Consider the following 26,036-nt stretch of genomic DNA (forward strand, 5'->3'; position numbering starts at 1 on the left):
TCATGAGGATCCGTTTAAAATCAGCTGGATCCGCCTTTTACCCGTTTCCCTCTAAGGGCAGCAGCAGTATGCCTCGGGAAACTAGTTGCTGGCGATGGCAAATGGGAGAGAGATTTTGCAGTCCCGTCATGGTGCAGCTTCCTACAGGCATCTGAATGGTCCCTCTGGGAAAAGAATGCTGGACTATATATAGCCCTTTAGTCTGATTCGGGGGGCTACGGCGTGTTCACTCTCAACTTGGTCCTACTGATTTGAGTGGAACCCTTTCTCTACCAAGCTTGCAGCTCTTACTTGCTGCAAGTATTTTGCCCTGAGTACGCATGCGTGAAGGCAGCCTCTGTGAATTCTCGCCCTGAAAACTGCTTGTCGTAGCAGAGAGTGAACGGTTGTATAAATTGGAGCAATTTCAGAGCGTAGGCGTAGCCAGAAAGGCAGGGGGAGGGGGCAGCTGCCTCCCCTGGATTAAATAATAGAAATACTTAACTAACTGACCAATTACGTCGATTCTGCCCCTCCCCAACAAAAAATCCTGGCTCCGCCCATGTTTCAGAGCATGTATCTGGCAAGTGTGGGTCCAAGCAGGCGCGAATTCACGATTTGGTGCCCCAGCTGGAACCTCCCCCTCGGGTGCAAACGGGGCCAGCCTCCTCCCCAGCCCGTCATGGAGTCTGGTTAGTCCGGGTTTTCTGGTTCCCACAGGGGCCGCCTTCTCCTCGGTGCTGCTTAATTCAGCTCGAAGCGTCTCTTGGGCTCGTGGGGTCCGTCCGCGCGAGATCATGGCTCTGTACACGCGCGGATCGGCTGCAGTGGCCGTGATTCGACTGTGTAATCCTCCACTCAACACGCTCAGGTAATTTGCAAGGGAAGACTTCTCCCAGGCAAGGGATTCTCGGGCTCTGGTTGGCGGGTGGAAACTGCTAGTCTGCAGATTCGACCCCAGAGAGCGCCGTTTTGACCCCCGAAGCAGGCTCGGCCCCTGAAAGATACGCTGGCAACGAGCGAGCCTGCATGCGCTTCTTCTTCATGACTCGGAGGGTCGCTCGCTGTCGCACCCAGATTCTGCTTGCAGGCTTCCCATAGGCTGGCCACTGTGAAAACAGGATGTTGGACTAGCTGCTTATGTTTACATGGAATAAAGTCCCATGGTACTCGGTGATGCTTCTTCTTAGGTGTAATGGATTGTAAGCAGAGCCTTTGCACCCTTACTTGGATTTGTTTAGTAAAGGGTAAAGGGACCCCTGACCATTAGGTCCAGTCGTGACCGACTCTGGGGTTGCGGCTCTCATCTCGCTTTATTGGCCAAGGGAGCCGGCGTACAGCTTCTGGGTCATGTGGCCAGCATGACTAAGCCGCTTCTGGCAAACCAGAGCAGCGCACGGAGATGCCGTTTACCTTCCCGCCGGAGTGGTACCTATTTATCTACTTGCATTTTGACGTGCTTTCGAACTGCTAGGTTGGCAGGAGCAGGGACCGAGCAATGGGAGCTCACCCCATCACAGGGATTCAAACCGCCGACCTTCTGATCGGCAAGTCCTAGGCTCTGTGGTTTAACCCACAGCACCACCCGCGTCCCTGGATTTGTTTACTTCCAAATAATTGTGAACAGGACTGCAGCCACAACTAACTTCTTGCTTGCCAACCCTAATTTTCCAGCAGTGCATAAACCAGCATGATATTGAGATGTTTTAGTTTGGTACTGCAGAGATACTTTCACCCTAGTTGGGTGGTTAGCTGTGTTCTCAAGTTTGACAAGCACACACAAGCAGCGTGAGGACCCTAAGTTATGGCTTTCCTCCTGCGCTTCAGAGTTTCAGCCCTGAATTTCCTGTTAGACAAAAGATACCATATATACAAGAGACATGTGAATTACAACTGTTTTCCAGCCTTTAATTCCAGACTAATGCAAAAATTTCGCTATTCTCAAATATTGTTTCTTGCCTGCAGCAAAAGTTAGTTCAAATCAGCATGGGAAATCAGCACCCACACACTCTTCTTTTTTTATTTTTGCCTTCCTTTATCCCTTGTGGGATCAGTGACAGTAGAAATCATTAGCTGGCAGATTTCTCCCTGTAAGGATCTGGACTTTAAACCTACCACACTTATGCCCTCTTGGCGCTCTGCCCCACAGTTCCTCCCCCTCCAAAGCTTTGCTTTCCTGCCTGCCTGCCAGTAGTTTACAGCCTCAGTCCTGTTTTCCCTTCCTTGCTTCCTTCCTTCCTTCCTTATATTTATTAAATGTTTTCTTGTGTTACAAAGGTATGTCCTGTTTTCTTTCTTGGCTCTTCCCTTCAACTGTTTGTCTTCACCATGCTTGCTTCTCAAGCTACAGAATTAGATAAATTCCTTTTGCTATTTTCTTTATCAACTTCCTTAACACTCCTTTCATTATACAGAGCCTCCTGGCTTTGTGACTGAGAACTGATTAGCTTCATTTTGCCTCAGTTCTCAGTCTTCTTAACCCTTTTATTCAAATCTTGTTTTCTGGCTACCTTTCCTTCATGGTTCTGTTTCTCAGTCCATTGCTTATGCTGCATCCATCCTCTGGCTGACCTCCCCTTTCCTATGTCATAGGGCTGCTTCCCATATAAGGTTTTCATCACAGCCAAACTAACAACTTTTTCTACCCTCACAGAAGCTGGACCACAAACTGGTCAGTGTGCCTTGAATAACTGAACATTCTGTGGCACCACACCAGCCCAGATTGTAAACAATAGAAACCTTACTGCCACAAGTGGAAGGCAATATAGATAGTACAGTGGTATCTTGGGTTAAGAACTTAATTCGTTTTGGAGGTCCGTTCTTAAACTGAAACTGTTCTTAACCTGAGATACCACTTTAGCTAATGGAGCCTCCCGCTTCCGCTGCACAATTTCTGTTCTCATCGTGAGGCAAAGTTCTTAACCCAAGGTACTATTTCTGGGTTAGCGGAGTCTGTAACCTGAAGCGTCTGTAACCCGAGGTACCACTGTAGTTGAGAACTACAGTTTCACCTACAAACATTCGTTGATCAAGTAGAGAAACTCTCCTAGCTGTGCAATAAGGAGATGATTGAAATATGTAGGATAAGCACTAATAACTGGGAAACACTGGCCTGTGAGTGCTCCAAATGGAGAACAGCCTTTACCAAAGGTGTCATGGACTTTGAAGAAGCAGGAACTCAGGGTGAAAATGATAAAAAAGCTAAGAGGAAGGCATGTTTAGCAAACCCTCACTGTGATCAACTTCCACCTGGAAACCTATGTCCCCACTGTGGAAGGAGGTGTGGATCCAGAATTTGCCTCCACAGTCACTTACGGACTCACTGTTAAGACCATGTTCATGGAAGACAATCTTACTTTGCTATGAGTGATCGCCAAAGGAAGAAAGAAAGTATAAGGCAATAATATGCTGAGCAATCTTCAAAATGTTTTACAAAGTATAAATGGCATATAACATATTTAGCACAATTCGGCTTCCCAAACTGGAGTTTCAAAATAATTTAGGACAGCTTTGTGCTTGTGCATGGGCTGAGATGACAGTAGGTTTGTTCTTTCACAGTGAACCCAAAGAGATACAGAATAGCCAGAGATGTGTATCTGTGCCTGACTTAGCAATATGCTTTGTGTAAGTCTGTGGCCCCTGTCCTGGTCCTCTGTACTGACTTCCTGGTGTGGACCAACAACTTTGCACCATATTGTCTTCCACAGGTTCATAGAACTGTTATTCCATATACATTCCTCATTTTGATCCTACCATCATCATCTGCAGAGAAGCTGCATAACAAACATAGTCTCCATCTGCCTGCTCATTATCTCCCAGGAGCTAGAACACAATTCTGTATTCACTCTTTCACTAATCAGAATTGCCATGTGAATTCATCTTTATTGAACACAAGTACCCATTCATATTCAGAAACTTAAAGTGTTTCCAAATCTGAATGAATTTTTCAATGCAATTTCAGTAATGCATCCTTAGAAGAAGGGACCTGTTGGTCCCTCTGAAGTGTAGCATTTTTAGGAAAGGGGCTGACAGAACATGAGTCCCAAAGCATAAAACCTTGGTTGTAGAGCTCGGATAGCTTTATTCATTCATTTGGGACATTTTATCTTGCCTTTCAGTTGGCTGCTGTCAAGGTGGCTTTTCTTTCGTTTCAGGGCTGTGTGGGCCTATAATGGAGTCACCACCTCACCCAGAAGGAAAAACTGAGAATTCCTGTCACATCACATTTTTATGGGTACTTATGGGTCACAAAGAGATGTACACGACTAAACAAGAACAACAATGTTCAATAAAGATGAATTTGCATGCTGAAAATGAGCTGACTGCCAGCAGCTATTGTTACTACTACTATTGCAGTCAGTCATGTTACAAAACCTATGAGCCAAATAGTGTAGGGAGTAGCCTAGCCTGAAGTTACATTGGAGCAAAGGAGAGTATGCCTTGGATCACATTTTCCTTCTCATTACAGGAAGCAGGAAGTAATCATCTTAATTCTTTTTTTAAAAAAAGATTTATGTAAAATTCCACTTTTAATGGTAAATTGTAACGTTGGCATGGTAAAGATCATCCAAAGAAAAGGAAAAAGTCATGGGCTGAGAATCTGGTTAATATGTAAACTCAAAAGTCTTGTGTTTTTCAGGACTTTGGATACTATTAGGTTGAGCCAGGATCATTATCACATTATAATATACTGGGTTACTGTTTGCTAGTAAATAACCTGTTTTTCTATTCCATGTTTAGCGAGACAGTTTCAGTATGGAACCCAGACTTAGCCTTTTTGTTTTCCAGTGGTAAGATAGTTCCCTAACAAATGATACATAAACAGATAATTAGCTACAATGCATTGACGACAGCTGTGTTTCTGTATTTTAGCTATAAACTAGTTACTTCACAGGCAGTGTAAAGATTGTCAGAGATTAAGCTCCATAGAGAATGTAAAATGTCATCTTACTGAGTTTGTTCAAATGACTCCAAGAATACAAGGCATAAGGCATCATTGGTCCATCTAGCTCAGTATTGTCAACACAATCAGGCAGTGTCTCTCCAGGTTCTTAGGCATGTATCTATTTCCAACTCTACCAGGAGATGCAAGGGATTGAACTTGGGACTTTTTGCTCCACCACTGAACTATACAGCACCTCCCCTTAACTCTGGCCAATGTTGGTAGATCTCTGGGCAATCATCTGTGTGGGTTTCCGACTCACAGTAGTTCAACAACAACAAGACTCTACAGCTCAATATTAGACTATTAAAATGAAGAAAGCTGGGGGGTGGATATTTTTGTGAGAGGACTTAGCCCCTGTTCTGGTGAAAGCAAAAAGTTAATATACATATTAGTTAGTAAGTGTAAGAGCTCCCCTCCCTGCCTATCTTGCACCTGACTCCAATTGGTAGATCTTGGAATTTAAGTAACAAGCAAGGTAGATCCTGCAGTCTCCATATTCCTGCAATATAACATTTCTGATATATTTTCTGTCACACCACATTTTGAAATGCTGAATATAACAAATAGTAGCCTAACACCCCTCTCCTGCTTGCAAGTAAATCGAATTGAGTCCACTAAGGCTTATTCCTAACTAAGTGTGCATATGATTGGAACCGTAAGTCATATTATCCCTGACTTTTTTTGAAAAATCAATTTGGCATTGCTAATGCCCAACCATGTTATAGGATTTGCTTTACGGTTTCAAACTGACTTGTCACAACGGCTTAAATTCTCCCACACGAATGATCATGGAGCCATGGTATGGAATTGTATACAGTGGTACCTCGGGTTACAGATACTTCAGGTTACAGACACTTCAGGTTACAGACTCCGCTAACCCAGAAATAGTACCTCGGGTTAAGAACTTTGCTTCAGGATGAGAACAGAAATCGCATAGCGGCAGCAGGAGGCCCCATTAGCTAAAGTGGTGCTTCAGGTTAAGAACAGACCTCCAGAACGAATTAAGTTCTTAACCCGAGGTACCACTGTATGTTGCAAGAAAGAACCACACAGGTACATGTTTTATGCTTCAGAAGTACAAGAACAGACATGGAGTAAGGGAGCTGAGATTCTAATTGGGAAGGTGTCCAAAACACAACATATAACTAAAGAAATTAGCATTGAACTTGGGAAAAACTCACTTATCTATATCAATATGTTGAAATGTTCACATGATGCAGTAGTGTTTTTAAATTAAAGTTGTGCAATACCTGTCTGCAAAACACACTTACTCCCCGTTTACCCTGGGGCACATCATTATAAAATAATCTCTGTGTAGGGTGTGTTATGTTTACTGTGATGTGAGATGTGTAGCACCAGTGTTTTTCACGTAACAAATCAGTCAGCCTGGGTTCAAACTGGTGTTTTCAAATGACTTTAAGATTACTGCATCTTCAGTTTCTAATTGTGACTTTCTGCTGGCCTTGAAGGTGGAAGAAGTAATGGGGAATCGCCACAGTTTTGAATTTATTTCAAAGTTTTTGCTGCCATTTTAGCTCCCTCTAGAGGTAGTTCATATCTTTTCAGGCTTCATGTTTTATCAATGGCCTGGTATGCCCATAACAGTAATCCAAATGATGGCTTACTGTGAACAAGAAAGTGTAATAATAATAATAATAATTTTATTATTTATACCCCACCCATCTGGCTGGGTTTCCTTAGCCACTCTGTGCTGGTGCCCAGGGAGAAAACTGCAGCCGCTTTGTTTTCCCCCAGCTCTGCTGCTGCACATTGCAGAGCACAACCACAGCACTGTCTAGGATACATATTTATGTACCTATGTTGTTTGTATGGCTACTGTTTTTCCCATAAAGGGAGGTCTTTGCAAAATTGCCTTTTCACTCAATACTCTAGAAACAGCTCTGTATCAGTATAGCTACTTCATGTTTCTTTAGAGTATATTGCCTGCTGTTCATCATCAAGCTTCTAGGAGAACAAAAATTCAAATATTCTCATGTTCACTCACACCTTCTCACTCCTCTCTTCTCCTCATACCCAATGTCTTCTTCCTTCTTTTTCTGCTTTGACCATTTTGTCGGAACTGACCAACTACTGGCCTCAGTCTACGCACAGAGAAGAATGACATGGTAGAATACTGAAGTACTAGACTGGATTTTAAAACTTCAGAATGCAGATGCTGCTGCTGCATATTTGTAATGTCCCCATGCGTAAACAAAATAAGAAAATGGTTGCAATTTAAAACAAGCAAACAAACACCACTGCATATCAGGCGATTCTAGCCCAGCCTACTTCTTGTGGTGTTAGATTTTACTTACCAATAAAGATTTGGTTTTTTTTTACATAGGAGCAGCATTCAGAAATGGTATCCCACACCTCCACCATGAAGTAATATTATCACTTTTCCATCTCAGGTCATTATCACCTTCATCCATCTCTTTTTGCTCATGTGTGGATCAGGCCTACAGTTAACTTCAAACTATGATTAGAGGGAGGCACATGGAAGGAAGAGCATACAATTCTAAGGTTTGGCCATCTAATTGCCATTATTTCTGAAGAAATACATTACATGCACATAGGTTTTACCTGTGGACTCAACATAACATCTTTGTATAGTTCAGGTCAGGTTAGAATGGTTAGAATCCTCCATTGAGAGTTCCCAAATAGATTCCACATGATTTTTAAAAAATGTTTTAGAGATTTGTTTTATAACAAATCAGATATTCCCCTAACGCTTTCAGTGATTATTTTCTTTATTTTAGTCCTCCAACATTACTGGCTTTAGAACGAGATGTGAAGCATGCAAATACTGATCCCACTGTGAAAGCTGTTGTGATTTGTGGAGCAAATGGGAAATTCAGCGCAGGTAAAGAGCCTTTGAACTCATGCTTGTGTATCACCTTTTTTCTGCTCCTGTTAAAAATTAATATGTTTTGCAACTCTGCACTGGTACCATGGATTTGCCTGGAATCAACTGTATTCTTAGTATTTACTGAAAATAATCCTGGCTAATTAAATGCCACTATACTTATTCTAAACTAGCCATGCTGTACTAATGAAAGTAGAGTTTTGGGTGCCTTTCCTTATATCTTGTGATGTCTATTGATCCTTTAACAGACCATTATTTTTAAAGGACCATAAGGTGATTTTTCTGTAACTGAAATAGAGAACCATTTCTCAGAGTTCCAAGAACTGAAGACTCATATTCATTATAGTCTCTGGTGACATCAAACATTATTGTTTTCCTCTCATTCACTAATCTAGTGGTTCCCAAATATTTTGGTATGATGACTCATAATCCTAATTTACTTGGTAAGGTGACCCATCAATTTATTGTCACATGAAGTTTGGACCATTTGTCTTCAGCAGCCATCAATTTCTGGCATTCCAACTGTAAATTCGTGTATTTTGTAATTATAACTTGAGGTATCCAAGCAAAAGTGTACTTAACATTCCTGTTAATGTGGAATTTGTTGAAAAGTTTAAGGAAAGTATGACCCCATCCAAAGTAGGCAACTTACCAACTCAGGAGTGCCAGCTTGGCCCTGCGACTGTAGGTGCCCGGGGCTGTGGGTGCCTGCAGCGTGTATGGCCCTGGCACCGAAATATGTGAGTGCTCGGCCCTTTAATTTGACGAATTTTGTGGGTGCTCAGGCACCCAGGGCCCCAGGGAGCCAGCACCTATGTACCAACTCATATAACCCTGCTACCACATTTCATCTTCATAGCCTGACTCACAAAGATAAAGGTAAAGGTAAAGGGACCCCTAACCATTAGGTCCAGTCGTGACTGACGCTGGGGTTGTGGCGCTCATCTCGCTTTATTGGCTGAGGGAGCCGGCCTCATGTGGGTCATGTGGCCAGCATGACTAAGCCGCTTCTGGCGAACCAGAGCAGCGCACGGAAATGCCGTTTACCTTCCCGCCGGAGCAGTACCTATTTATCTACTTGCACTTTGACATACTTTCGAACTGCTAGGTTTGAAAAGATAGGTACTATCAAATGGCAAGAGCACACCTCATCAACTAGCTCAGGATATTCAGTAGCAATTGAGTAATGTGAGTTACATGAAGCCAAAATTCAGATCACCTCACTTCCCCAAAGTTATCTTTGAGAATCATGTCACGACAGTTCACTGAGTTGTTGTTCGTTTTGCACAGACAAAGACAACCTTGTAAGATTAGTTACACATGGGTTTCACATTCACTCAAACTTCTGCTTCTTCAGCAGAAAAGTAGTGGACAAATGTTGGCGGAACAAACTTCAAATCACCCTTGGCTAAACTATTAACTAACCCTGGCAGCAGATCTGGTGATGGTTTGCCAAAAGGTGCTCATCAGAGGCAAGCTGTAACAGTCACTCAAAACAACTCCCCAAATGAGCACTTTGTGGCAAACTCTCACTGGATCTGCCACCAGATGCCAGAGCAGTGTTTTAAAAAAAGTAAGATTCACGCCTTTCCTACATTTGGTTACAAGTGACAACAGAGCATTATATTATGCCAACAAAACAAAATGTTGTTAGAGGTTTCATCATACCAGTTAAGTATTAAAAGCAATAATTAATTTGGGTTTGCTTATAAAACCCAATGACCCACTTGCACAGGTTTGGAAAACACTGCTCTAACCTGCCTTTATCTTGACATTGCTTATTATGGCTACCTTTGCCTATGTTAAAGTTTACGTTTTGTTGGCCCTTTTGTGATTAATTGGATCTGTTTGCATCATCGACCACCCTAGAACTTGCTAGCCATCTAACCTTTGTATCTGGTTTTCTGTTAACTTCACTAGTGATTAAATTTTCCTTGATTGTCAGTAGGGATGTTGAATGTAATTGGGCACAGCAGATCAATGCAAGATCCTATACTAGAGACCCATAGTGGGAATTCTTATTGACTTGACACCTGCCTGTATATAATTTATGGAATGAGTTCTTTGATTTTGTCTCTTAAAAAGCATTACAAATGTCTCAAGAGCAGGTTCACTATCCGCTATGCAAGTGTAGTTCCATTGCTTTGAAAGACTGACCACACAACTGAAAGTGAACAAAAAGCAACCCTCGAAACCCGCAGATAACCTTCCATGGAGCAACGCCAGTACCCACCCTTAATAAATTACCCACTAGATATATTACATCTCAACACAATTTTTGTAGTCTGTTTTTCTGCCATGAAATTTTGCTTTAAACGGCATAGATTTCTGCAAAGTATGATTCAGCTAGGCTATTTTCTTCTAGTTTTCATACATAAGTTTTTCCTAATAAAACAATATGGGAATTTCAGTGGTTCCACAATTACAAGTGTGTTATTTGTGGCTTCTCCATCGCCAAAGTTCCGCAGAGAGTCCCAAAGTCAGAAAATGTAGGATATGCTTTCAGGAAACAATGTTTGTACACCAAATTGAATCTTTAACATCTGTACTTTTCACCCTTCTTGAAGTCTGTGAATCTGCCCTGTTGTTGGTTGTCATCTACCAATTTGAAGAAGGGTTTGTCTGGATAGTTTATTTGAAGGGATTGTATATATATTCATGGTTTTGTTCAATTTCTTTAGGTGCTGATATCAAAGGATTTCCCAGGATAGGTCAAGGAGACATGCCCAGCTTGGAAGCAGTAGTTTCTCTGATAGAAAAGAGTGAAAAGCCAGTGGTGGCTGCTATTGAAGAGGTGGCTTTTGGAGGAGGCCTGGAAGTAGCACTGGGCTGTCATTACAGGATTGCAAATAAGCAGGTACAATGATTTTTTAAAAAAACAGCTTAGATAGGTCAGCTTGTTGGAAAGGCTCCTTAAGATATGTTCTCTCCATGAGTTTGAACTAGGAATATTACCTCCAACCAACACACCACCCAGAGACCTTAGAGTCATAACCCAGGTAAGGGATACCTATTTATCATTAAAGACTATGACATCATTGATAAGTGAGAGTGAGGTAGCTCCACATCCTCACCCCCTCTGTTTTCATTCAGTTTTGTTTGGTTTTTTGTTCTTGGATGCTATTGAAGTGTATGTTCTTGTTTAAATAAATAAAAAATATATTACAAGTCCCAGTAACTCTCTAACAAAGCATCACAAATATCCGATCTTTGTTCCAGGCTCGGGTAGGTTTACCTGAGGTCACAATAGGCTTACTTCCTGGTGCTGGCGGGACTCAACGACTTCCCAGACTGATTGGAGTACCAGCTGCACTTGAAATCATCACCACAGGTAAGCTCCTCCAGATGTGAATGCTAACCATACAGGTGTCAAGTATATTAACAGCTGGATAACTATACTGACATTACAAGATAATGAATATCTATGCAAGTAACATGTTAGAAAATGGCCGTGACAAGCACACACTATGTATGTATAAGGTCCTAAGTTCAATCCCTGAAATTTCTAAATAATAAGATGTATATAAGGTCACAAAATTGGACATTCAGACTGTTTTGGGTGGCGTTGCACTCCCCTTAGGAATCACTTCACAAGTCCCATCAGTGGAAGGATTTGAGCTTGCACAACAGGGCTTCCCGACTCTCCTCCCCCATGCCCCCCCAGTGGCTCTGGGCTAGGGTTAGGAGAACCCCCCAGAATAGTGCATGGGGAGAGGAGAGGGAGTGATGATTCCATCTGCCAAGCTGCAGACAGAACAACTGGAAGAGCGTGGCATTGCATTGCGCCCTATATTTCTATCCCACTTTTTAGCTAACAACATTTATAAATGCAACAGATACACAAAGACCCACATGCTTAAAACAAACAAACAACCAGACCCACTGGAACTGGAACTGGCTGCAGATATTCCTTGCTGCATGGCAGTTGTTATAAGTTGGCTCAGGGTGAGGGAGTCCAAGTGGTGTAGGTCCCAATCTTGTTGCTGCCTGCCTCCCTTGCTCAACTGGAGCAAACCCTGATGTTGTCTTGTCTGCCTTCCTCACTCTCTTCTTCCTTCCCACTTCTTCATGCCAGGAAGACATGTGCCAGCAACTGAAGCGCTGAAACTGGGAATCCTAGATGGGGTTGTGGAAGGAAAAACAATCGAAGCGGCCATAAACTTAGCAGAAAGAGTAGTAGGTAAGAGTTCTTAACTGTATTGGGCAGCAGCATAACACATGAGGCATGACCTGAAGCCCAGCCTTAATATAAGCCATAGACAAATATCAGTGAAAATATTTATTTAGCAGAGCAATCCTATGCATGTTTATTCAGAAGTGTTGAGTGGGGCTCCTTCCCTGGTACATAAGTGTGCGTAGGACAGTAACCTTACTAAGGTACAACATTAGAATGGTACAAAGCCCTGATACACAGGATAGTTGGTGGAAAATAATAAGATTGTATTACCAAATCATAAACATCCATACAAAAATCTTTGGTTAACTTGATGCCCTGCCAATTAACTGGTGGAGCTGTTTTATGTTTTTGTTTTTCAAATAAAGCTATAGGATTCTGAATATCTATGATCAAGGGATTCCAAAAACATTGCTTTTTTCCAAAATAATCACATGACTAAGGTAGGAATTCATGCAGCCTTGGTTGTCCTTAGTTAATATAACCTTGTTCTCATAGGGGTGGAAGAGCATTCCCTGAAGTGTTACTCCAGTTGTTCGCATTTATTGCTGATCATGGAAACTTTTAACTTTTAATTCATGTCAGGTGTGGGAAACCTGTGGCCTTCCAGATGTTGATGGACTACAACTCCCATCATCCCTGGCTATCCTTGGCCATGCTGACTGAAGCTGATGGGAGTTGGGAGTCCAACACCATCCAGAGAGCCATAACTTTCCCAGTCCCAGTATCTGAAGAAGTGTGCATGCACACGTAAGCTCATACCAAGAACTAACTTAGTTGGTCTTTAAGGTGCTACTGGAAGGAAAAAATTTTTTTTGTTTTGACTATGGCAGACCAACACGGCTACCTATCTGTAACTTTCCCAGTCCTGTAATATTTGCCATCATAGCACTGAATGTCCTCCTGTGTTTCACCAAGGCTCTTTGCCTGGATCTGCTAAAACATAGGAGTTACAATACCCCTGGCAGGCCAAGAAACACGGCTCAAGGCTTTGGAGGGTGTGTGAAACCCACTCCCAAAAGAGGTAAACACTCCCTAAGGAAGGTTGGGAGCCTTCCAAGCAAAGACTTTCTATAACCTGCACAAAACAATCTGCTATGCTGCTAATCTGGTTTTGCAGTTATGAACTTCTTTCTATGGTTTAACCTAAATCTCTTTCTGTTTCCACCATTTGCAGCTAAAGCAGTTTCCATATATTTGTCTGTTTACTTCTTTGTTGATATCCAGGCATCTGCTGTGCAGTGAGTTAAAGGACAAACGCCAGCAGGACCCTACAGGAGCACCTGAGGCCTGTCTGAATCACTGAGCAGCACATTCCTTGGTGCATATACCTCGTGAAAATGTGTCTATGCGGAGTCAGTGTCAACAAATGGCTGGCCTATAATTTTGGAGTCAAGCGTCATTACTGCCAGTTGTAACGAAAACACACTTGGTTATAAATTTTAAAACAGAGGCACGCTTGTGACTGAGCGGGTCTAATAATCACACCGTCAAGAAACTCCTATTTTACGAAACACAAGCAAGCGTAATGCGACAAACATAACATGGCCAACAGGTGACTAGCAGCACAATCCTATACATCTCTACTCAGAAGTAAGTCCCATTGAGCTTAAGTGGTGCCACTGGCACTTACCACAGTCGGAGTAGCACAAGCACCAGATTGGCTGCACTGGTGTGCTTGTGTAGCTCTGATCTCATTGCTGCCCTGTCCGATACCAGTAAATGACAGCAACACTGCTGTGGGAAGGGAGGCTGTACACTCCTGCCCTGTCATGCTGTTCATTCCTGGTAAGAGAGTATAAGATTGCAGCCAATGGCTGCCATCTTGTGCAGGCTGTCAACATGCAGAGGGCCGCAAGGCCAGCTGGCTAGCCCCAGCTGGGCCATCTCCTTCCAGCCGTCCCACTGAGAAGACCCATCGGCCTCTGCTCCGACATAAATCAGTGACCCGGACTTCAAAGCCAGGGCACACTATCAGCAGATTGAACTGCACACACAGAATAGGCGTGAGGCTTGTGAAAGCATACTACAACTACAGATTTATTAATAATAAATCAGGACAAAGAAACATGTCGTCTCTCTCTTCATCTTCTCAGAGAGACAGAGAAAAACAAAAGCAATACACACAATGGAAGTTCCCAGCAAGCTGTGCTGGAATGTAAACAGACATGTGACACGCAACAGTTCCACACGTCTGCTCCTTAAGGTGGAATGGAAATTCTCAATGAGCAAGCAGCATTTACTTCTGATTAAAATATTCATAGAATTCTGCTGTTAATATATTTTTTAAGCACCAGAAAACAAATTATTGAACAACTAGATCTTTCCACATTTGGCTACCCATAAAATCGTACTTCTTCTCACTACCCTATAGTTGGTGAGACATTTCCAATGCACAGAGGTCCACATTTCAAGCAGGGTGACTTCAGGGTGCTGCTGGCTGAGTCACTGAGGCTGCTGTCCTATACACACACTTACTAGGGACTGGGAGAGCAGTTTGATTCAGTTCACATTTTTAGGCAATCCTACTGACATTGCACTTTCTGAAACAATTTGTGAATTGAAACAGACGTTCTTCAAAATCTGCAGTTCTCTATATTTTGCCATGCAGCTCTCCAGCCAAGTAATGTTTACCAAAATGCACATGCTAGGGTAAAGCATGCATTCAAATGCATATATTCAGGAAAATATCATACAAAAATTCATTATATAAGGGAAAATAGCTTTGCAAAAATGTGAACGTTAGACAAAATTGCATACAAAGATGTGCATATGAGGAGAAATCCATGCTAAAATCTGGTGGTTTTCATGAACTTAAAAAAAACAACCACTAACTAATTTATGAACTGATGAAGAAAGGTAGTGAACTAAGCTAAAGGGTGGGAAAATGAGAAACTAGGAGAAACCAAAATGGACAAATTCATCTATTCCTACTAGGGAATAAATCCCACTGAAACCAAAGGGGCTTGCTTTTGAATAAACATGCACAGGGTTGCCCTGTGATCCTGTTCCACAGATTACTCAAGTGGTGTGCAGCTTGCACCTCTGTAAAAAGGAGGGGGGAGTATTTTCAATTCAGCTAGATGTCTTGTGAGCAAGGAGCAGAAACCGTATTTGGGGGGAATATGTTTGCATCAGCTGTTTTTAACATCACACTATTCGCTTTGTCCACCTGATGGCACTAAAACCTGGGAAATAATGCTGCTTTCAGCATACAGCAGCAAATACCATCCATTTATCAGAGTTCCATAGTTCTTTGTGTTCATGGAGGCAGCTACTGTGCCATTGTGCAGATGAAGTCTGAACAGCGGCTGCCTTTTAATACTAGGCTTTTTGAAGGAAAGATGGGGCACAAATGTAAAAAAAAAAAATAATGGTTACCATTTAGCTGTTGGTAATTCTACCCGTGACACAACAAAGTTCGGAGAGTTTCAGTGCCCAGTAATTTGTATGTCTGAGGAAGGTTTCCTGCAAAGCAGACCTTACTGTAATTATGTTGCCATAATTTTTCAATGGCGTTTCAAGCAGAGTTTGGGGGAGGTGAGCCTCCAGCTCTTGTCTGGGTGGGTCACCTGCCAAAAAACCAAAAACCTCCTCATCTCCTCTTAAGAATCAATTGGAAAAGATCAGTAATTGCTGACAAAGAGCGTGTTTGCATCGGGTTTGGGGTGGGGCTCAGATGCACTCCTATAGCACGCATTTCACTACCTACAGTCCACAGATGGTCCAGATGGTCACCTATGGCAGGTAGGGACAAGTATAGGTTGTGGTATCTGTGGAATTTAAAGTAAGTGGTAGACTGTCACTTTGAGAGGATTACCTCCTGAACATTGATATGTAATAGATACGATATGGCATAAAACAGGGGAGGGAAACATCTGGACTGCAGGCACTGCTCCCAGTTTGGCCCGTGAGGCTGTTTCCCACAAACCATGCCCACCTACACTGTACATGATGTCAGGTATGCGGCAGGTATGGCCATGGATAGAAGGGACCACTTGGGAAAGGAACAATTCTATATTATAGAATAGATGTACTGAATTTGAAGTAGGAGAAATCCCACTAGAAACACTCAACTGTGTTTTTTTTTAATCTTTTGCCAACACCACCACAACAGGAATCTCTCTGCATCAAATTAGGCAAGTCCAGACAAGTACTTTTCTTCCAGGGACCAGATGATATATGGCACTTCCTGACCATTCTTGTGTTCTCACTTTCCAGTTTCTTCTGCTTCCAGGGACTCAGTTTCCCTATGGATTGCCCTGCCTTTACAGGGAATCCTAAATAACCAGGTGTTTGCATGTTGTAAATGAGCCTTTTGATATATGCGGTTGAAGTCCTTGTACCAGAAGGTGGTGCACTGAAATACCTAGATATATTTTCTCATCTTTCTTTTTGTAAAGGCTTGAGAGAGTTATGTCCCATAAATAATACAATGTATATTATCTTGGCTTTTTCTATATTGACAGTAACATGAACTACAAAGAGATCATCCTCATTATTATCAACAATCACGACATTATTTTCTCCCACCTCTATCTCCTAAACAAAAGAAGAAACATACATGCAGGGTGTTTCAGAGACTGCTGTTTTGTAGAACACTCAAAATATGTGATCTAGGATTGTGACTGGAATTTAAAATGTTGTGTATTTCTTAGGTCAGATTTCAGGGGAGATGAAAATATTTAATATGGCTCAATTTAGATTGCCTCCGTTTTTAATATACTTTTGGAAAATGTAGGATGCTTAAATTCTTTACTGCAGTGAGGTTTTGAAATTCCTCTCTGCAAGCATAAGGGTTAGAATATCCCTTTTTACACTTTTTTAAAAAGTGTAAATAAATATTAAATACTCTAAGTTGTAAGTTCCATTGAACTTAGTGTTTACAAGTAAACATACTTTAAAAATACTTATCTGGATTCATTTCAGTCTGGGTCAGGCACAGTTTTAGGACCAAAACAATCTTGGTCACCCTGATGTATCCTATGTTGAGAGCAGGACATGGAGAATATGGCTCTGCTTCTGCTTCTCAATCTGTCAACAGCTTTTGATTCCATTGACTATGGAATCCTTGTAAGGTTAGCAGTTCAAACGGCATTTTTGTGCATTCTGGCTTCTATCACGGTGTTCTGTGCAGTTTAGTCATGCTGGCCACATGACCCGGGAAGCTGTCTGTGGACAAACACCAGCTCCCTTAGCCTGAAAGTGGAGTTGAGGGCCGCACCCCATAGTCAAATTCAACTGGAGTTAATTGTTCAGGGTCCTTTACTTCTAACTTTTACCTCCTGGACCAACTCTGTGGGATTGGCACTGTTTTACAGTGGATCCACTCCTACCTACAGGGCTATGTCAAGAGAGCTGCGTTGTGAGACTGTGTTTCACCTGCAGATGGACAAGAAATTAATTTTAGTTTATCAGGAAAAGATATGGACTGACTAGTTTTGTCATCTTGATTTCTCCGTCCCTACAGGACAGCCGTTGGGCCCTCGCAGGCTCTGCCAAAAAGAAACTCCTAAGCTACCCAACATGGAAGCTGTTCTTGATGCAGCTTTTGTGAAGGTGAAGAAGCAGGCCAATGGGTGCCTCTCGCCAGAAATGTGTTTCCATGCTGTAAAAGCCTCTGTGTACCTGCCATTTGCAGAAGGAATTCGCAGAGAAAGGGAGCTGTTCATGTTCCTCTTGACTTCAGGACAGGCTAAGGCACTGCAATATGCCTTCTTTGCACAAAGGTTGGTGGAGAAGTGGGCATTGCCCAGTGGAGCATCTTGGAAAACTGCAGTCCCTCAGCCAGTCCGGAGAGCAGCTGTGATAGGTAAGACTATAGGATTCCATGAGTTAAGCCATTTCTTGATATCTTGTTCTCAGTAGCAGTTGTAAAGTTCCTATTTTGTTCCCTGTTCATTCTTAAGCATCACCTAATTTGCATGCAGGAGATCCAAAATTGGTGTATCACTTCTTCAGTCCCAGCTTCCCTTCTCAGTAGCTGCATCACTGTTTAAAGATCCTGGAGCTCAGCCTTCCTTTGAATCTCATCACCTTGCTTCTACTTAAGGCTGCCGCCTCTAATTCTGGACAGCTTGATATGCCTTTTTGTAAATCTCCCAATACAGGGGGAGAAAAGGAAAGCAATGGCCCATTATTCCTTCCTCTTCTGTGATAAGTTAAGTAGAGGGAGATTGTTTTGCTCAGCCAGTGTAATAATAATGCATTGACTCTATGAAATTATTGTGTTTGGAATGTGATCTTTGAAAGTAGGTCTTCTGCAACAGATGCAGAAGATATTTTTGTCAGGTGTCATGCGGAGGTGACAGAAGGTGCACCTACACCTACACAGCCCATAAAAGCTCCTTTGCTTCTGGCCACCATGGGTAAAAGTTCAGCAAGAAAAAGGGGCTGTCGGGCTTGGGTTTCAAAGACTGCTTTTCCCTTGCACAGAGGCTGTTTACTGAAATGTACTTAATCATTTGAGGATGTATTCATCCCAATATGTTTTGTTGACAAGTACCTTTTAAGAAGCTTTCATCTCATTGTAGCGAGCCACTCTTCCCATTTTGCTGTCTCCTATTTCTCTCACCCCCCCCCCCAAAATAATGCCTTCATTAATTTTTTATACAGGCAGCTGAAATAAAGCTCTTTGATGCACTGCACAGATCTCTCAACAGTTCTTTGCTGTTCTGCATATTGATCGGTATACTCAGTGGGAGACAGCTCTCTAAGTAGCCCAGCCCTCAGCAATGCCCCTTTGATTTTTAAGAGACTGCCAGCCATCTCATCCCTCCTCTATCCCTCCCTCCCTCCCTCCCTCCCCAGTTATTAGATACAGGATGTGCTTTGCTGCAGTGGGTGCAACCTGAGCTCTCTGCAAGCTCACCTCAGCACGAGGTAGCCTTGAGGACTGTGGCTTCATATGCCCCTTTGCTTCTTCCACTTTGCAATCTTAATTAACATTCTCTGCATGATTCATACCCCTTTAGAGCAAAAATCTCTATGTCGTCAGTTACATCTGCCAACAAGCCTGAACTCTCAAGTTGCTATGAACTCATCCACTGGAGAACTGACATTCATGTTAAGCAGCATGGAGCCTGAAGCTCAGCAGATGTGGGAGGGATGTGGTTTATTGTTCAGTATGCAGACGTAAATGTGTGTCGACCTGATCTGCATTACCACATGGGCTTTGGTGGGAACAGTCTCCATTTTGAGTTTCATGGGAAATCATAAATGACAGGTTTGCTGCTAGACAACTGACAGATATGCAAAATGGATATGTCTGTTATGGAAATACAGATACAGGTCAAAACAGAAATATTAATTCTGAATTATCATTGGAATGGAATGGAGCAAGAATAGCTTGCCCAGAGGAGGATCCTACTCCAAGCTAATATTAATCTAGAGAATATGTAGTAGAAACACTAGCATCTACCAGCATCTGTTCCTCATGTTGGCACCTTATTTGCATATTCTTCAGAGACTACAAAGAACTTTGAAATAAACCAGCACTTTAATTGAACATTTACAATCTGAATATGTTTCAATACATTTTAAGCCTACTGAATTTTCTGTAACAAGTTTTCCATCATTATACATGGGTCACTGTGCGTTGCTACAAACTTGCTTCGCTGCTTCGAGCAAACTGAATCTGAAATGCTTTTAAGGCAGTGTAGGATGAATTTTGCATGACTGACTGCTGCTTGAGCATATCTGGTGCTCAGCTACCTAATAAATTGATTTGGTCCTCTTTTGCTGTAATATACAGAAGCAGGGTGTGGGTGTTAATTTGCAAGGATATAGCATTATCGAAATGAAGGTAACGACACTTGTCTGTGGTGGTTGCAATATATATAACACCGCCTCCCCTGCCCCTGCAAAACTTGAATGTGATCCAAGTCTTCTCTTCATTGCAATGGGTAGTGCTTCATTTGAGTCTGGGCTTCAGTATTAGACCTAAGGCTCTCTTTAAAGAGCCAGTGTTGGGCCCTGCCATTTGAATCTCCATTAATCTTCTGCATTAATTAGAACTGGTTTTCTCAGATTCTTCTGAAGCTAAGGTTCTTCTGCGTATAAAGACATTTTTCATCCTTCCCCACTAACAGCCAAATTTGGAGAGATTCATAAACAAGATCTTGTGTGTGTGTGTGTGTTTAAATAAGGCGGAATCGTACCTATAGATATCACTATTATTCAGATTTGGTCCACAGCAGTGGGCGACAGAGTTTTTTTAAAACAATTTCCCCAATGAGCTCCCCCCCCACCAAAAAAAGCTGTTGTGTGCCCCATATGGGGAAGTATACAGGCCCCATGCATACAGGGATCCAGCTGGAAATCAACCATACAACTAGAAAATAACTACAGTGGGAACTGAGGTCAGATCAACTACGTAAGATGACTTAGAGGGGGAAAGGACTTCCAGAAGTAGTAGGAAACATTTAAATAGAGACAAACATGTTCCAGCTTTTCTTTTAATTGTGTCTCTGATCTTGTAAACTCTTTATTCAGCTATTTTTCATCCCATAGTATACTGGAAGACTGAGCCAAATTGCTACCTTGTCTGACCCCCATTACTAGGAATTGATCTTGTTTTACTGACAGCATAATTTCAGCTATTCTTCATAAAGCTGGTTTAGATTAATTTTGTAATCCCTGTGGTTTGTGTTTCTTTGTCCAGCTAAAACAAGTCACATTCATAAACCTGATAATATGGGCCATGAGTTTTTAAAATAATTAAATCACTGTACAGCAAAAGTGTTAGTCACATAGTTTTGACCCTTTTAGCAAGCCTCAGACATTGACAGCTGGTTCTAAATATTGTTTATTACAAAGTTTCCTCATTCTGATCTTTGGCCCCTGCAATACAAAGGGATTTTGATCTGATCCTCATCAGGTAGCTGTCCCAGAACACAGATTGAGTAGCTGTCCAAATATAAAATCAGTGGGCTGAAACTAGAATGTATTGAGCATATAGCAGGCCAGCCTAGATAGCTGTGTCACTGAGGAAGCACCATGTGTAAGGCTCCATAAAGCTTTGAGCAGAAGGCTTTTGGGGAACATTGACTAATAGCAATTTGATGCAGCCTTTCTAGAATAAATGAAGATCAATAGGTTTTGAAAGCATGCTCCACATGCAAGAAGGTAACCACCACACTTCATGACAGAAAAGATGGTTAATCAGACAAAAAAGGTCACTTGATTGTGAGGAATTCCTATTCTGCTACAACTTTATCTTGGCTGCATTCTGATATGATGGTACACCATAATTTGTATTATGAACACAAGCATCCAAGAGCCTTAGGCTTGCACATTCCCTCATCATCTTCTTTCTATAGGTGGAGGAGACTAGAAGTATCTAGTGGGGATTTGCAGCCATTTTGTCCAAACCTAATAACTATGATTTGTGTAAAAATATAGTTTGCTGGAGTTTGGCAAGATAGCAAATATGAATTGCTACATAGCTTATCTCCTCCACTCATGCATAGAGGAAGAAAAGGAGGAGAGTGCAATTTCTAGTAGCTATTGAACAGACTCCCCTTTGAAATGCATAATCCCAACTCACTTGCACAGACATTAACGTTGCTTTCCATCTTCAGCCTTGCAGTAGTTTCTTTTCAGGATGGTAATGTTAATTCAAATGTGGATCTTCTCAATGGTTTCCCCCTCAATTTATTTGCCTATATTATAAGTTAAAAGATTGCCTAATAAGCTCCTCTCTGTGGAACATTTCTAATTATTCCTTCTCTTTTCTCTCCCTGCCCTTTTCATCACAAGGTTTAGGGACAATGGGACAAGGCATCGTGGCATCTCTGGTCAAGGCTAAAATTCCTGTAGTGGCTCTTGAACAGGATAAAAAGCATTTGGAGCTGGCTAGAGGAACTATCACAGCTCTTTTAGAACGGGAAGCTTTAAGAATGCAACAGAATGGCCAAACACTGGCTGCCTCTATGCCTGGTTTGCCTCAGTTCACACTGGATTTTGGTGCACTGAAGGATGTAGATATGGTTATTGAGGCTGTATATGAGGATATGGCTCTGAAGAAGGAAATCTTCCAGAAGTTATCAGCAGTCTCCAAACCTGAGGCCCTTCTGTGCACGAACACCTCTTGCCTTGATATTGATGAGATTGCTTCTGTCACAAACTGCCCTCAGCAAGTAATTGGCACCCACTTCTTCTCACCAGCTAATAGAATGAAGCTACTAGAAGTAATCCATGGTCAGCGAACATCTCCCAATGCCATTGCCACAGCCATGAGAGTTGGCAAAGCTATGGGCAAAATTGGGGTTGTTGTAGGGAACTGTTTTGGTTTTGTTGGGAACCGAATGCTGAATTCTTACACTGAACAAACATACTTCCTCTTGGAAGAGGGCAGTACTCCAGAGGAAGTAGACAAAGCTCTGGGGGAATTTGGTTTCAAAATGGGTCCCTTCCGTGTTTCAGACCTTGCTGGGCTTGATGTGGGCTGGAGATCTAGGAAAGGGCAAGGCCTTACTGGACCCAGCCTGCCTCTTGGCACACCTCCTCGTCAACGAGGTGGAAGACGATACAGCCCACTCCCTGATATTCTGTGCGAGAAGGGGAGATATGGCCAGAAAACTGGGAAGGGTTGGTACCAATATGATAAACCCGGGGGAAGGGTAGCAAAGTCAGATCCGTGGCTTCATAGTTTTCTTGCTGAGTACAGAAATGCTCATGGTATTTCAGTACGCACCATTAGCCAAGATGAGATCCTGGAACGCTGCCTATATTCCCTTGCCAATGAGGGTTTCCGGATATTATCTGATGGAATAGCTTCTTGTCCAGAAGCTATTGATACCATCTACATCAATGGCTACGGCTGGCCCAGACATAGGGGTGGTCCCATGTTCTATGCTTCTGAGGTAGGGTTGCCTACAGTTCTAGCAAAATTACAGAAGTATGCTGAGGCTAATCCTGACATACCCAAACTACAGCCCAGTGCCTTTCTGCAGAAGCTTGTAGCCTTGGGCAGCCCTCCTCTGAAAGATTGGTCATCACTTGTAGGAACTCAGAACAGCAAGTTGTAATTGCAGTGCAAGCAGTCTGGTTTTCCCATTCCAATATTTTTGACTGTTCCAGTCCAGACTAAAACACAGCGCATTGTAGAACACTGTCAGTGTCTCTTCTGATTCTAATACAATGTACACATCTATGTATCCTGCCTATGTGAATGAAATATTGCTGCTTGCAGCGTGCTTTTTATCATACCTTCTTGAAACTGTGCCTGAGGGTCTCACCTGAAAACATAATACTTTCATGTCTAATGAAACTACTCAGCCTCTCCATGAGATCATCATGGACCCTGGCGTAACAGCTCAGAAAGGGAAGGACAACTGAGCGGGGAGGCACAGAGCTTGAAATATACAGTGTACGTGACTTTCTATACCCACTGTTTTTTCTTCCATTTCTTTGTTGACTACATTTAAAGTCGACCTGCCCATGAGGCTGGGTGAGGCAGCCACTTCAAGTGTCCCCCCTCAAGGGGTGTTACCCCCATTCTGCTGCCCAGCTATGCTGCTGGTCTCCCTGGACTCTGGGGCAAAGAGGGACTGATGCCAAAGCTCTGTGGAAGGCCTCCCCCCCCCCGCCAAGTTGACAAAAGGAGAAGCGTTTCTCCACCCAGCTTTGCCACTGGGCAGAGGGGGAGATTCCCCCACACACACCTACCTGGTGGTGTAGTGGGGCTTTGCACTGGCTTCTCTTGAAGGGAGGAGCTGATGCAAAGCCCCGCTGCCTGGCAGGAGATAGTTCAAAAAAAATTCAGAGGAGGGTATCTCAATTTCACCTGCTTCTGATAGCTATCATTCTGACCTCTGCTCTTCCACAATTGATGTGTGCTAAGTAAAAAAGACCACTTCAAAGATGAAATGCAGTGAAGTGGATAAACACTGCTGAGGAGAAATGTGGCTGAGGAACAGAACTCTCAGCCTTGGAAGGCTCAGTTCCACCTTCTTACACATTGATGGTGGCCAATGAATCTCAGCAACTGATGCTTCAAATGCTCTTCAGTCTAGCGTAAACAAGTGCCTCGTTCTTGCTGTCTGCCTTTTCTAAATCAGTGTCTCCTCTGCTTTTCAAACCTGTGTGATCTCCAAATTCCTCAGTCTGTTTCTCTTACATAATTTGGAATTTCTGTATCAGCAAGTACAGAATAAGTGCCTTCAGGAACATTGATTTTAGGGCCTGCTGGAAATAATGTATCTCAGGGATTCCATAAGCACCAATGGTGCCAGCAAAAAGGGCTTCCAAGAGTGCCAAGCCAACCTCTGAGTCTGAATTACAGTGCTGAGGCCATAAGATTGTCCAAACTTTTCTTCTCAGACTAATTATTTCTGAAATCCAGGAAATCAAAAGTAAAATCACCAAGATTCAGCAAGGATTTTTCTCCCTAAATAAAGCTATTTTAATTAATCACATGTGCCTTTCTACAGTGTCCTTTCCTGATCTCACACTCAAAACTAGTATCACAAAGCACCTAGAACTGGGGTTGGGAATTGCCAGCCCACTGGCCAAATTTGGCCCACCAGGCTGCCTCATTTGGCAAATCACACTAGGGGCGAACTTGGGTCTTTGAAATTTCAGCGGCTCCTGGTGCAAGGCCAAAATTTGCTGCTCCCCTGCCTCTCACCTTCCATACATCATAGCTGCAGCACCATGATGTGCCCTCTGGGCTCAGCACCCAGTGCAGTGGAACTAGTTATGCTGCCCTAAATCTGCCTCTGGTTACTCCCAGGGCTTGGCCAAAGGAGGCTGTGCAGGCATTGCCAATATGGCAGACCTCAAGATGCTGAATTGTCTATTCATGATTATTCAGAAGATCTGGTGACATGTATTGGTTAAGAACATTAGACAAGGAGACCCAGTGGATTGTGTATCCTTCTCTCATGCCACTCAGCCTTGAAATGACCACACACTATTGCATAATGTGCTAGCCACAGGATAGTAACTAGAACTAATATGTTACTTTCTCAGAAATAGAACCAAACTATAACTTCCCTCCCTCCATAATGGGTTTCAGTTCTAAGTAGTTTCTGAAATTCTTTTCCTTACTCTTAAACCTAGCTGCCTCCTTAGGGTATCCACATATAGCCTGCAAGAGGGTTCTTGTGCTTGTTAGACTTTCATGGAAGGAAGAATTTCATGTGTTGTGGCTTTCCCCATCATTGTACTCCGGTGAAGTGGGAATTTGCACCAGCTAGATTTGCACCAGCTAGAATCCTTCTGTGCATCCCTTTAAATTATAGACAGCCTCTCCAGGATAGACTTGGCAACCCTTTGCCCCTCTTGCCTGTCTGGTCCACACTTCTCTGACTTCCAACACACTTTCCATTCTTGGCAACAGCGCATAACCATTCTTGGACCTACTGTAAGTCCTGCATAGCTTGTCTGCAGCCCCATCTTTTTACTTGCCCCAGTTTTGTTCACATCAATGCCTTTGCTGCCATTGTTTCAAGTCCCTTAATTTCCTGCCAGTGCCTAGTTGATTCTCTCTCCTAAAAGCTGCCCTGGCTCTCAGTCAACATCCTGCATTGCTCAGTGTTTCGTTTGTCCCTGTTCCTCTCTTGCCAAAACACTAGAATTTCTCATGTCCTTAGACACTGTGAGCTTTTTCCAAAGCTCGCTCCATCCATGCCAACAGCTCACAACCATTCCTTGTCTTAGGCCCTGGACAGCTTGCCTTTAGCCCCATCTTCTTGCATGGCCCTCACTGGACATAATTTCAGTCATTTTCACTGCTTGTAGTTGAATAGACTTTGAAGGATGTTGGCCCAACAGAGAGTTCCCCAGTCAGTCAAGCAGCAGAAGAGGAGCTTGAGGTGAAGGCTGAGGTGAGGTAGGAGTTTAGGAGTGTGTTTCTACTACCAGTGAAAGAGCCTATGATAACAGCTTTCTTTGATGGCATTGCCATGTGCAAGATAGTGCTGCATATGAAAAATTCACTAGCTATTGGTACCACAGACTCTTCCTTGCCAGCCTCAGAAGAGCAACGAGGCAGTCTAGGTCAAGGCAGTACAGTGGTACCTCGGGTTAAGTACTTAATTCGTTCTGGAGGTCCATTTTTAACCTGA

The 26,036-nt window shown here is 42.8% G+C and overlaps 1 protein-coding gene across 1 annotated transcript; it reads left to right on the forward strand.

Moving 5' to 3' along the window:
- Positions 1-426: 426 nt before the first annotated feature.
- Positions 427-24,383, forward strand: EHHADH (enoyl-CoA hydratase and 3-hydroxyacyl CoA dehydrogenase). The gene is made up of 7 exons (XM_083616270.1): positions 427-850; positions 7,684-7,787; positions 10,472-10,647; positions 11,010-11,121; positions 11,866-11,970; positions 17,435-17,776; positions 21,724-24,383. Exons 1-7 carry the CDS (start codon positions 777-779, stop codon positions 22,992-22,994), a joined length of 2,184 nt encoding a protein of 727 aa, XP_083472396.1. The 5' UTR covers positions 427-776; the 3' UTR covers positions 22,995-24,383.
- The last annotated feature ends 1,653 nt before the right edge of the window (positions 24,384-26,036 follow it).

The sequence above is a fragment of the Podarcis filfolensis genome (genome assembly GCF_964270895.1).
Source record: "Podarcis filfolensis genome assembly, chromosome: 5".
Taxonomy (NCBI): Eukaryota; Metazoa; Chordata; class Lepidosauria; order Squamata; family Lacertidae; genus Podarcis; species Podarcis filfolensis.

Bases quoted from the DNA above. Each gene is read 5' to 3' on its own strand.
- EHHADH (XM_083616270.1), top strand. From the start codon at position 777: ATGGCTCTGTACACGCGCGGATCGGCTGCAGTGGCCGTGATTCGACTG. The intron at 11,122-11,865 runs GTAAGCTCCTCC...TCTTCATGCCAG, and splicing joins ACTTGAAATCATCACCACAG to GAAGACATGTGCCAGCAACT. The intron at 17,777-21,723 runs GTAAGACTATAG...TTTCATCACAAG, and splicing joins CCGGAGAGCAGCTGTGATAG to GTTTAGGGACAATGGGACAA.